The sequence below is a fragment of the Tasmannia lanceolata genome, unplaced genomic scaffold (assembly GCF_043159265.1).
Source record: "Tasmannia lanceolata isolate RefF3 unplaced genomic scaffold, GAP_Taslan_0.1 ptg000018l, whole genome shotgun sequence".
Lineage (NCBI taxonomy): Eukaryota > Viridiplantae > Streptophyta > Magnoliopsida > Canellales > Winteraceae > Tasmannia > Tasmannia lanceolata.
The window spans coordinates 60,165,433-60,178,790 of NW_027518695.1; the positions used below are offsets into that span (position 1 = coordinate 60,165,433).

A 13,358-nucleotide genomic window follows, 5' to 3' on the forward strand; every position below is an offset into this window, starting at 1 on the left:
GCCTTTAATAGCAAGTTAGAAAATAGGAGATTTTATATGGTGAGGGCCCGTGAAGTCCATTATTATTCAAAATGTACAGCAGGATCTACTTCATAGGATGATCTAAACCGTTCATTTGTTGGGCCACAATGTCAATAGGCTATACCTCATAGATCATCTCCATTGGATGACCCTAACCCTCCCATCTATAAATGTTTCTATAATGTACAATCTTTCTATAGACCGAAGGGTTCAGGTCATCCAATGGAGATGATCTATGAGCTGCAGTGTATTTATATTGGGGTCCAACAAATGAACGGTTTAGATCATCCTATGAAGTGGGCCTCACTGTACATTTGAAGAAATACAGGATTTCACGTCCACACAACATATAAATACTCTATAAAATGGACCTGACGGGTAGTCGTTGTCATGATCAATGGTAACAATAGTTTTTTGGGTCCCAAGATGGGATTTATCATTGTTGATAATTTGCATTCAAGGCCAATCCAACGGTTAGGATTACTTGATGAATTCAAGCAACGGACAAATTCGCTGTAGAGGAGGTGGGACCTGTCACTAGGGTAGCCCGTATTTATTATTTATTATATATGTTACACGCAATTTCAGGAAAAAAAAGTTGTATTAAGTCATAACCTTCTCATCTAACTTATTTTGCTTATCAGATGACAGATTTCGATGGCAAAGGTTATTACAAATCCCAGAAAGGTCTCAGAAGACACTTAATAATGAAAAGATAAGTTGAGTTTTTGCAATTAGCAAAACATTGTAGTGCCGATATCATTGACCATTCTATTCTCTTTTGAAAGTTTATAAATAGCATTAGATTCATTCAATTGCTAGTTTTTGCTTGCTCTCTTCTTGGAATAACTGCGGTTTAAGAAATACATATTCCTTCAACCTTCAAGTAAGCTTCTTTCCTTTCTTCTCCCTTCATCTCTCAAACCTCCTTTCATTTCTTAATCTCTTTCCTTTGCTTTTTCTTTTTTTGTGGATTATGCAGAAACAGGAGAGTGGCAGAGAACAGATTCAAATTTGATTAATCTAAAATTCCAATGACTTTTGAAGAAGGTAAGTTTATTTTGATGAAAAAATAATCGATTCTATTTGATGGGTTTCTATCATTGAAGTGACAAAAACTGAATCATTTATGCAGAAACAGGGAAACCCCAGAAAAACCCAGAAACAGAATCAAAAAATATTTCAATTTCAGATGATATCTCGCCACGAAGTGTTTTAGAAATACCAATTTTAGGTGTTGATTCTTATAACAGTAGCAGTAACAGAAGCAATTCTTCGGGTGATAAATCATCAGTTGTCAACGAATCTTTGAATCTGGAGGGTCATGGTATGCAATGGAAGAATCTGATTAGTGTTTTTAAGAAGAAATCTATGAGAACGGGAAGGAATTTAAATAGAAAATTGGCTCGAATTCGCTGCGCCGAGGAAGAAAGGGAGTTTGGTGAGGATTTACATATGACTAAGCCGTCTTGGAGGAGTTTTGATTATGAGGAGCTTGCTGTTGCTACTGATAATTTCAGCTCTGGTAAGTGAAATTTTGTAGCTTTCTCTGCTTCTCTTTTCTTTGTTCTTTCTTTTGTTTTCCCTTCTTTCCAAAAAAAAAAATTCAAACAGTCTAGGGGTGGAGGGTACAAAAACTGTGGGAGGGTTAGGGCTCTTCTTTAAGTGTGAAGTTACTATAATGCCCTTAAATTATTGAAAATTATCTAAGCCTTCCAACTCATATGCTATTCCAAGATGGATTAAGGACACAAAAGTAAGCTAAATTAGTAAAGACTAAAGAGGCAGTCTTAGATTAATAGCTAATAAACTTTATGGTTTAAGTGGACTTCATTTATGTAGAAACTTAGTTCCAACTTAGTTGTATGATCGAGTGATCATATATGGTGGTCCCTAATATGGATGTGCCAGGATACAAAAATCACATTAATTGGATGGCTAGGATTTTGCACTCGGCGAGTTTGTTGTATTACTGTAACATAAGGGGTGCAACTTCAGCAGGGCTCAACTCAAACTCAATGGATTTAACCTTATTTTGGCTAGGGTTGGATTTGCATTTTCCCGGATTGTGTTGTGTTAGGGTTGGGAAAAGCCAACCCAATTTAATTTCGGGTCGGGCAAGGGTTGGGGCCTTAGGCAACCCTACTTGCCCGAACCCGTCTCCTTATGCCTTGTTTGTTTTTTACTACGACAACCGATTGTGAATCCAATACCAAATATTGGACTCAAATTTCCAATAATTGGCTTTGGACTCACAATAGGTCATCATAATCTTAAATGAACGGGGCCTTGATTTGGAATATCACGTTTGACGGGTTAGGGTAAGGTTGAGAGATTTAAAGGCGGCTTGGGTTAGGGTTGACCCTCCTCGACCTAAGGCTAAGTTTAGGTTGTTTTAGGGTTGAACACTTTGAACCCGATCCAATTTACGGCTCTTTGTTCCTCAAACTTTTTTGGTGTCATTTCGGAAGAAGATTAAAGTAGATGGGCCATGTAAATGACCTTCAAATAGGCATTTAGAAAGGAAAAACGAGACCAATACTGGCCTATATTCGTTAATTGGATTGTTAGGATTGTCTAATCAATATGTTTTGGCAGTGATAAATTCAACCCCTCTTAGGATGAATTCACCCCGTATTTTTCAAAATGGACTGTACAGCGGTACAGCCCACAACATAGGATGATCCAAACTGCCCCTTTCATGGGCCACAATGTAAATAGCTGTGCCCCAAAAATCATTTCCAGAGGATGATTCTAACCCTCTGATCTAAAGAGGGAATCACATTATGGAAACTTCTATAGATCGGTTAGTTGGGATCATCCGATGGAAATGATTTTTGGGGCACAGCCTGTTTATGTTGCGGCCAATCAAATGGGCAGTTCGGATCATCCTATGGTGTGGGCATTACAGTCCATTTTGAAAAATATGGGGTGAATTCATCCTAGAAGGGGGTGAATTTATGACTGCCCATTTAATATTACGGTTAACATCAACGGCTCTACATTCCTTTGGTTTTTAGTTATTTCACTGAAGTTCTGGGGTAATTTTTGAAGAAGATAATATTAATGTAGTGGGCCGACAATTGTGGACCCCTTCAGAAAATCGTGTTCACCTATCAAAGTTAGCGGCTCAAACACCGTGAATTGAGGACTGCAAGAAGTTAGTTTGAAGATGGCATTTTGCAGTTACTTTGTACACACTGTTCGAACACCATGGATCTTGTGATCAACGGTGGTCAAAGTAGGGGTGCAATTCGGGTCGGGTTCAACCCGAAAAAGAAAAAAAAAGTTGGGTCGGGTTGAGTTTGGGCCGGGGTCGGGGTCGGGTTGAGTTTTCCCAACCCGGGTTGAGCTCGGATCGGGTTCAGGTTGAGGTGTTCGACAACCTGATCTGAGTTCAGCCGACATTTTTTATGAATTTTTTTTCTAAGCTTAAATATTTGGATTCGGTTGAACTCGGTTTGGGTTGAACTCGGGTCAGGTTCGGGTTGGAAAAAAGGGTTCCTCGGGTTGGGTTGAACCTTGTCGGGTAGGAAATCAGGTCGGGTCGGGTTGGCCTCAGCCAGACGCAACCCGACCCGTGTTGCACCCTTAGGTCAGAGAAACAGAATTTTCTTGTGTTCTTTTCGACAGGAACCTTATAGTTTGGAGGATTTTATGAGAACTACGTGAAATTCTGAAATTTTTCTTCATGCATTCCCATTGGTGGAGGTGGTGGGACCCATCTCTTGGGTTTAGATGTACTATTATGAGTACATGAAGATTGAGGAAAAACCTTACCCATCGTGGGCAGTGGTGTTTTGTATTTAATAATACAGTAAACCCGATAGGGTGATTACAAATGGAATTTACAGATTAATTACAACAGATAATTAAATATAACATACTTATCCTTTCCAACTATTGTTGGTTGAGGATGGGTGATGTGTATACGGATAACCCTCACAGGAGTGGTGAATCCGGAGAATCCTCACAAGAGTGGAATCTTATCATCTCTTATCATCCCCCGCAAGGTTATCGGGACCTCTAGAAGCGGGCACGAGAAGCTTGGAACGTAGCCAATGAAAACGTTGATTTGGCAGTCCCTTAGTGAATATGTCGGCCAGTTGGTGCTCTGTAGGAGTATAACGAACAATGAGAGAGCCATCAGTAACAAGATCCCGTACGAAATGATAGTCAATGTCGATGTGCTTTGTCCGGGTGCGAAGCATTGGATTGATAGTGAGATGCGTGGCACTGATATTATCACAAAGAAGTAAGGAAGGTGACAAAGGTGGCACTCCAAGATCACGTAGGAGATATTTCAACCAAGTTATTTCAGCCGAACAAACTGCAAGAGCAGGGTATTCAGCCTCTGTACTTGAGCGAAAAACTGTTGGTTGTTTCTTGGAGCACCAAGATACCAAATACGGAACAAGAAATATACAACCACCAGTCGTGGATCGGCGATCATCTCGATTACCTGCCCAATCGGCATCAGAGTATGCTCGTATACGAAGATCGGAAGAACGAGGAAGGCATATCCCATAGCCAAGTGTTCCTTTTAAGTAACGAAGAATTTGCTTAACTGCTATCAAGTGAGTGGTGGTAGGTGCATGCATAAATTGACAGGCTTGATTTACAGCATAGGTAATATCAGGCCTTGTAAGAGTTAGATATTGTAGTGCCCCAACAATACTACGATAAAGTGTAACTTCAGAAATAGAAGTACCATCATGAGCTGAAAGCTTGGAAGCAGAAGAGACAGGCGTGGAGATAGGTTTTGAACCAAGCATGGATGCACGATTAAGCAGATCAAGTGTGTACTTGGTCTGAGTCATGATTAGTTGAGATGGAGAGCGTTGAATCTCAACTCCAAGGAAGAAATGCAAAGGACCGAGATCCTTCATATCAAAGTGATGATGAAGGCATCTGAGAAAGTTTGATACCCAGAGGACGAGCCGGTGACGATGATGTCATCCACATAGAGGAGAAGGATAATAATTCCATGAGATGAGTGATGCACAAACATAGAGCAATCAGCTTTACTTTGGGTAAATCCTTGTCAAAGCAGTGCTATGGTAATGGTAAAGCGGTGAAATCAGGCTCGTGGAAGTCGACAGACATGATTAGGTCGAGATGGGTCGGTGAATCCAGGTGGTTGTTTCATATATACAACTTCATTAAGATATCCATGCAGGAACACATTTTGACGTCCAATTGACGAATAGACCAACCGTGATTGACAGCCAATGCAAGGACGGTGCGGATAGTAGTGGGCTTGACGACGAGACTAAAAGTTTCACCAAAGTCGACCCCAGCTTGCTGATTGAACCCTTTTGCAACAAGCCTGGCTTTATGGAGTTCAATGGACCTATCAGACCTACGCTTGAGACGAAAAACCCATTTGCATCCGACCACAGGATGGATGATTCGGTACAAGTGCCCATGTATTGTTCTTGCAGAGTGCATTGCGTTCATCGGTACAGCACGCCATTGGGTTAGTTTGACAGCTTGAGTATAACAAGTTGGTTCTAAGGTAGTAGTGAGAGCCATGTAACATGAAGGAATGGGATGATGAGTTGCCATTAAGACCTTAGGACGCCTGGTTCCATCTTGAAGCCTAGTCACCATATGGTGTCGTCTTAGTGGAGTCGAAGGGGGTAGGGGAGTGGAGGGTACTGGGTCTAATGTGGTCGAGATAGTGGGCTCCATGGGAGTGTCGGGTTGTTGTGGATCTGGTTCAGAACTAATTTCAGGTTGAGTAGCCATAGGTAGAGAATCTGATTCTTGAGTAGCTACTTCTGGAGAAGTGTTTGAAGTGTTTGGTTGAGAAGAATTAGGGACATGAATTGATATGGAAGGTGATGATGAGGGTACATGATGTTCAAGATATATCCATTGTTGGATATCAGTAGATGAGGTCGGCATCACAGGGCCAGATTGCATTCCTGCAAAGGGAAATAAAGTCTCATAAAAAACTACGTGACGAGAAACATATGTTCCACCAGTGGATGGATCCAAGCATTTGTAGCCCTTGTGGTGTTCAGCATAGCCAATGAATACACATGGCTTAGTTGTAGTCTCAAGTTTATTGTCATTGAATGGCCGTAAATGTGGAAAGCATCTACTACCAAAAGCCTTCAAAAGTGAATAGTTAAGAGGCTTTCCATACATGATTTCATATGGGGATTTCTTTCCCAAGATAGGAGAAGGTAGGCGATTTATCAAATACACACTTGTTTGAAAGGCATCCAACCAAAAGGATTTCTTTATCCCAGCCTGATCCAACAGGGCTATTCCCATTTCAGTGATATGTCTATGTTTGCGTTCTGCAACACCATTTTGTTCTGGTGTTGCAGGGAATGAAAAACGTTGATAAATACCACAATGATCTAAGTAAGCAGAGAAGGACCCAGTAAATTCAACACCATGGTCTGCTTGAAATGCTTTAATAGTTCTTCCAAAATAGTTTTCAACCAAACGTTTAAAAGAGACAAAAGCATCCAAAGCATCATTTTTCTTAGTAGGAGGCATGATCCAACTAAACCTTGAATAATCATCAACAATTAAGAAATAATAACGATGTCCATGACGTGATAAAGTAGGGGATGGACCCCACAAATCAGAATGCAACAAATCTAATGGTCCATTAGAAAAGGATTCAGAAGCACTAAATGAAAGCCGTCTACTCTTCCCAGTTTGACAACTAGGGCAAATATTTATTTGCTTCCTAAAACCAGAAATATAAATGCTACCATTTTTTATGAGAGATCCCATGACACCATTATTCGGATGACCAAGTCTCATGCGCCAAACCTCACGTGATGCTGTTGGTGTAGTTACTCCCGTAGCCAATCCTGAAATCTGTGCTCGATCTTCGTGCAGTGGTACGATCGGATATAGCCCATTTTTACTTGTTCCTTCGAGTAAGATTCTCCCAGTCTTCCGGTCCTTCACATAGAATCCATTTCCATAAAAGATGAAGAAGCAATCATTATCTTGAGTATATTGTCCAACTGATAATAATTTTTTACAAAGTTGAGGGACATGTAGAACATTTTTAAGATGAAGATGACCAGACTTAGTGTTGAGAGAGAGATTACCAGTTTCATTGATTGGGAGATTCATACCATTACCAACAAATACTTGATCATTCCCATTAAACTTCATGCGATTGGTGAGGCCAGAGTTCTCCATTGTCATGTGATTTGAAGCTCTTGTATCAGGATACCAAATTTCATCAAGAGGCGAGTTCATGTGGAGACCAGCAAATGAGTGTGCCATATGACCTGGTTGGTAACGTTTCCAACAGGTTGTTGCTTCATGCCCTTGTAGGCCACAGATTTGGCAGGGGATATTGGTTGAGAGTTTTGTATCCATAGAAGGAGATCCACGATATATGTTACGATTTTGGTCATTCCTGTTATCACTTCCAAATCTATTGTTAAAGTGGAATTTTTGTCAGTTATGACCATTAGTATTGGAACAACCAAAATTTTGGTTGCCTCTTTTTGGATTAAATTTGCCACGACCCTTGCAGAGAGAAAGGCAGTGCGCTCAATATGTTGGTTGGCATGATATTCTTCAAGACGACATTCTTGAGCATATAGCATTTCAATTAATTTCAAAAAAGAGGGTAAACCATCTGACCTGGTGAATAGAGAAGTGGAAAATGATTCATAGTCGCCCGGAAGACCGTGAAGAGTGCAAGATACAAGTTCTTTTTGAGGCATTGGACTTTGTACTGCAGCTAGTTGATCAGCGATTCCTTTGATTTGGTTTACGTATTCCGCAATGGAGCTACTCCCCTTTTTGATATTTTGGAGCTTTGTTCGCAGTTAATCAATGCGAGCTTCGGATTGAGACGCATACATCTGTGCGAGAGAATTCCAAACTTCTTGTGAAGTGGTGAGATCACCCACTTGAGCCAGCATTGGCTCTATCATTGTTGCAAAAAGCCAACTTATAAGAAGCTGATCTGTGAGTACCCAATCATCATAATCTGGATTATCGACCATGGTAACGGTGGATGTTTTCTCATCCGTAACTTCTAGAAATGGCGGAGGTGCCGGATAAGAACCATCTACTTATTTGTAGAGCTTCTGTGATTTGAGTATGGGTATCATTTGATGGTGCCATAATAGGTAATTTTCTGAAGTGAGTTTGATGGAAACGAGGTGGGAAAGAAGTTGGAAATTAGGAAGAGAGTAGCTGGATTTAGAACTGGAGGAGGTGGTGTCAATCGATTTTGACATGGTGAAGAAGAAAGAGGACTTTGGAGAGAGATTTGGCAAATGAACTAGAGGAGGTTTGACCAAAAGGAGGAAGGATTGAGTCTACTGGAGCAGAAAGGAGGAAGGATTGAGGCTATCGGGGCAAATCCCGTAGGCTTTGATACCATGAAGATTGAGGAAAAACCTTACCCATCGTGGGCAGTGGTGTTTTGTATTTAATAATAGAGTAAACCCAATAGGGTGATTACAAATGGAATTTACAGATTAATTACAACAGATAATTAAATATAACATATTTATCCTTTCCAACTATTGTTCGTTAAGGATGGGTGATGTGTATACGGATAACCCTCACAGGAGTGGTGAATCTGGAGAATCCTCACAAGAGTGGTATATATCTTATCATTTCTTATCAGTACTAAACCTTTTATTCATAATTAGGGATTTGCTAGGCCATTTCATGACTGACTTTTGCATGAGAGAACAGCTACCTCAGCTGAATTAAATGAATAAGATAAAATCTCCTGAAAAGAGAGCCCCTGTGGCTATTCTCTCATGCAAAAGTCAGCCGTGAAATGGCTTTTCCGCAGAATTGCATAGCAAATACCTCATAATTATTTAAGATTAATGATATAGGCACCCTTTTTATGATAATATTTTTCACTTTTTTAATTACTTTTCTGAATGGGTGTTATTTGCTTTTTGACCATTGTGAGAGCATTTAGCTGCTTATTAAAAAAAGTTAAAAATTTAAAGAAGAATGCTATTTGGCGCATGCATCATTTTCTCATTTAAAACGAAAACCCAAAAGGTAATCTATCTATATCTAATAGAATAAAGAGAAAGGGAGGTTTACTGTTCACCGCATACGCGACAGCCCTCCCCTTCCTCCACAATCCGACTTGGCAGCCACCTCAGCATTCCGCAGACCAATAAAGAGGAAGGGAGGTTTACTGTTCACTGCATACGTGGCAGCCCTCCCCGTCCTCCACAATCCGACTTGGCAGCCACCTCAGCATTCCACAGACCCTGATTTTTTTGCGATTATTTCTATCCGACCTGATTTTCCTCCATATCCTTAATAAAGGGAACACTCTCTCTTCTGAAATCTCTTCAATATTGATTCAATCCCATCCGTTTAAAAGAAAGCGATTAATTCTATCCTACCTGATTTTCCTCCATATCCTTGAAAAAGGGAACGGTTACGATCTCTTCTTAAATCTCTTCAGATGATGAACTTCTAACCGTTTTGCTGATGTGGACAGACCCATCTTCCGCCAACGTGGCAATCAATCCTACGTGTCACCCTAATACTAAAGATCTCTCGATATGCTAGGTTGGACGGAGAGTTAGTATACGAAAGGCATCGCGGAAAACTCTGCAAACAGTTGCAACCCTTTGCTTCCCGCACTAACAAGGCGTCTCTTCCCACGCGCAGGAAAATGGCCATTTGCCATCCATAAAAAGCCCAATTTCCCAATCGATTCATTATCAATTATTTTTTTTATTAAAGGCAACGTTACTCATGTCATTACTCAATCTGAAACTCCTCTGTCCTTTCCGTTTATCACATCTTCAACAATGCTAAGTCTAGAATGTCATTTTCCCTTTTTCTCATCGCGTCCTGTGACATTTTCACCCCCTAACCGTCTTGATATTCATACCCAAACCCCTTCAACCGCCATGGAGATCAACATTTAACCCCGCTCTCTCTCTCTCTCTCTCTCTCTCTGAACAGAGTAGAAGAGAACGAGAATATATGAGCCATTACGCATCTTTCCTGTAGCCCCGTCCATACTGTGCCCAGCGTAGTTTCACGTATGGCAGCTCTATTCATGGAGGGCGTATCTAGAGGTTGGTTCTGTATCTCTGACGCCTCGGATAGAGTCATGATCACCCTTTTCTGGTTATTTTTTTATTTGGGTACTGGTCAATTCTATTTTGAATTTTTGGAATTTGGACTGATAGACACAGCCTTCATGTTCTCGTTTTCTTTTATGGGGAACAATCAATGGAATTTATGCTGGTAACTATTAACATGTTCCGAGTTGTGTTTTTTGTGATTTTCTGTTCCGAGTTACATGTATTACTCTGAACATGTTGCAGAGAAACAGAGTCTTCCTCAAAAGGCAAACAAAAAATTCCAAATTACAGGACAAGATTTCGATTATAATCAATTAGAATTAGAATACCTTGCTTAGAAAGGTTAATTGAATATTTTAATCCTAATCAACAAGAATACCATGCTTTGAAAGGTTAATTTTTATGGGTACCACTTTGCTTCGTGGGAGGAAAATCACAGGTTTGACTTTCTCTCATTTGTTTGGGTGCACTACATGCCCCTTATTTTAATTTATTTTATTTTATTTGTTTTTCTTCATTGATTTGAATCTATCATCATGTCATGATTTCTGTTGCATATGGGTGCATAATTTGGCATTTATCCATACAAGTAAACACAGCTATCTATATTTCCTGTTGGCCATGAGATCTTTCATCATGTTGTGTGGGTGGTGGTCGGTATGAGTTTTGAGGGAGGAGGATTTGAGCTTTGGCTCTTTCCATGTTATTGAGAGAAATAGAGTTTTTATTTGCTCTTAGATGTCTTCATCACCGAATGTTGTTAATACTTAGAAGTAGTACATCAAGATGGCACTGAAGGTTGATGCCCATAAATTTTTTAATGTGGTGGAACTGACTGTGTTAATATTTTCTGGCCCATGTTGTTGAGTATAATCTGACCATTCACATTCTCTGGCCCAACTGCATTAAATTCCTTCATGTATCTTTTGAATAGTTCATCATTTTTGCAACCACTTCAGTACCTGTGTTTTGTATGCAACCTGATAATGTGCAATAGCTATTGTTCAGTACCTATGTTGGATGCCACCTTTGATAGGGTTTCAAGGTGGTGCCCGATACATTACCTTCTTCAGAGTTATGATGGTACATTTTAAAGCATATTTTCTTTGTAGCTCTGTGCATCGCACAGGGTGTGTCCCACTAGTATATAATAAAGAGGAAGGGAGGTTTACTGTTCACCACTGAGGTGGCAGCCCTCCCCTTCCTCCCTCACGCCTTCGTGGAGATTTATTTCCTACGTGTCATAGAGAATTAAATATTCTAAAAACAAACAAATTCCAATATGCATAAAACTCTTTCCTGTTATTTGCAAGTCCTTCCGTTATCTACACGTCGCCACATTCCGATTAATTGCTAAAATATATGCGCATTGAAAACGACAGACTCCTAAACGGTTAGGTTTCCCATCCTATAAAAAAGCCTAATACCGGCTCTATATTCGTTTTTTATTTTTATCCAACCCAATCATCTCTCTCTCACCTCTTCCTTTAACGATTAGGTTTCCGATCCAAATAAAAATCCTAATATCCCTCCTCTACGTGAATTTGCTGTAAATAATATTTTAAAAAACTATAGAAATTGCAAGAATCACTTTGGTATGTTGAAAAGTAGGAATTCCAAAAGTGGAAACCAACGATGATGGTGAGTGCTTACATTCTAGCATGATATATATGCTATGCAATCTCTGAAATCCACAGCCTTTGATTTAATATCTTTCTTTAGATTTTTCTTCTGGTAACCCTCTTGGGTTTTGATTTTTCTTTACTATTTAGTGTTTCATTTTCCCCCTTTCCAAACACCACTATAGTTTTATTCCCCAAATCTCTTTCTTAAAGATACCCTTTCTTTGTTTCTTTTGCAGGATTTGTTGCTGCACGTCATGAGTTAGATAAAAGGAAAAAGGTAAGATTTTTATTATTTATTCAAACTTTCAGCCAAAAAGTTATCTCCATTTTATTTTTTTTAATCGCTGAGCTTTGTTAGTTTCTTTGATGGAGTGAACAACCCAACTTCCAATTTTGTGAGAAATTTTATTTTTTAATTTAAGTTTTTGCAAAAAATCCAACACCAACTTTTTTATGGATTTTGGAGTTTTGTTGTCCTTTAAGTAATTATAAATTGAAGGACCTGTTTGGATTGCAAGGTGAACATTTTTTATGGAATTTTTTTATGATTCTTTTCCTTTCCATGATTTAGAGGATTAACTTAAAGTGATGGTATTATAAATTGAAGGTCCCTTATGAATAGGATTGTTTGAATTTGTGTCTTTTTATATCAAAAAACGTACCAAATTTTACTAATATTTTCCTCTCCAAACTTTTGCAGAAATTGCCCCCATTCAAACATAGCCTTGATAGAGTTATTCATGCCTTCTTAGGTATCGACACCAAAACCAAGATGAATGTGGGCTAACCATCAATGGCTTTGTTTTGGGATTAGTACTTACCTGTTATTTTGTAGGCACTGTAGTGCCTACCACGAGTGATGAACAAATGGAAAATGGCCATTATGGTGAAATTGGGTCTTCTATTTTGGAATGATACCACATTGCCATTTATTTATTGGATAAAATGAAATGCTATAATTCTTTTTTTAAGAAAAAATTATAATTCTATGGCAGATGGGCACATAATTTCTTTTGCAAGTTTATTTCCTTCCGATTGTGGATATCAGCTGGATTATGAAGATGATATCGGCCAATGGGGAGGGATTTGAAAGCAAATAGTCTTTTTTAGTTATTCATTTTGCCATGGGGTAAGTATTTTAGTTTCTATCATGTTGAATAGATTTATATATTATTTTTGTCTCCTATATTTTGAACTTTTTTTGGCCATTTTCTTAAATTATTATTTTCTTCTACTCTATGTTTTGTATTTGGGTATGGTTATGTGGTTCTTATAAATTTAATTTAGTTGTTGTGTTCAGAATGATGAGATTGTGTAAAGGAAAATCAAATATCATAGGCCATGAAAGCGTCCTAAAATCATGCCATTTAAGGAGATATTGTACTCTGCTTAGATTTGACTTTACTTTTGATGAACTTACTATTTTCTTTAGATGTACATACTTTATCAAATCCTTAAAAAGCACGATCTTAGCTAAGATCTAGGATTGTGGAATTGAAGTGGGATTAAAATCTAGGATTGTTATGCCATTGTTTATCCTAGCTTGGCACTTTACAATGTTATATGGATCAATTCCATCGAGTTTTATCGCATTGAACCAAGTAAAATGAAGAGTTATTGTTGATGTATCTCT

At 38.9% G+C, this 13,358-nt stretch overlaps 1 protein-coding gene across 2 annotated transcripts; it reads left to right on the forward strand.

The window, feature by feature from the left end:
- The first annotated feature begins 840 nt into the window (after window positions 1–840).
- LOC143851997 (receptor-like cytosolic serine/threonine-protein kinase RBK1) lies at window positions 841–12,983 on the forward strand. Of its 2 annotated transcripts, none has more exons than XM_077361509.1 (5): window positions 841–907; window positions 1,004–1,071; window positions 1,157–1,546; window positions 11,962–12,002; window positions 12,721–12,983. In XM_077361509.1, the coding sequence occupies exons 2-5, from the start codon at window positions 1,056–1,058 to the stop codon at window positions 12,730–12,732; spliced, it is 459 nt and encodes a 152-aa protein (XP_077217624.1). In that variant the 5' UTR covers window positions 841–907; window positions 1,004–1,055; the 3' UTR covers window positions 12,733–12,983. The 2 variants fall into 2 exon arrangements, with proteins under 2 accessions (XP_077217624.1, XP_077217622.1); XM_077361507.1 differs by lacking the exon at window positions 12,721–12,983 and adding an exon at window positions 12,426–12,713.
- The last annotated feature ends 375 nt before the right edge of the window (window positions 12,984–13,358 follow it).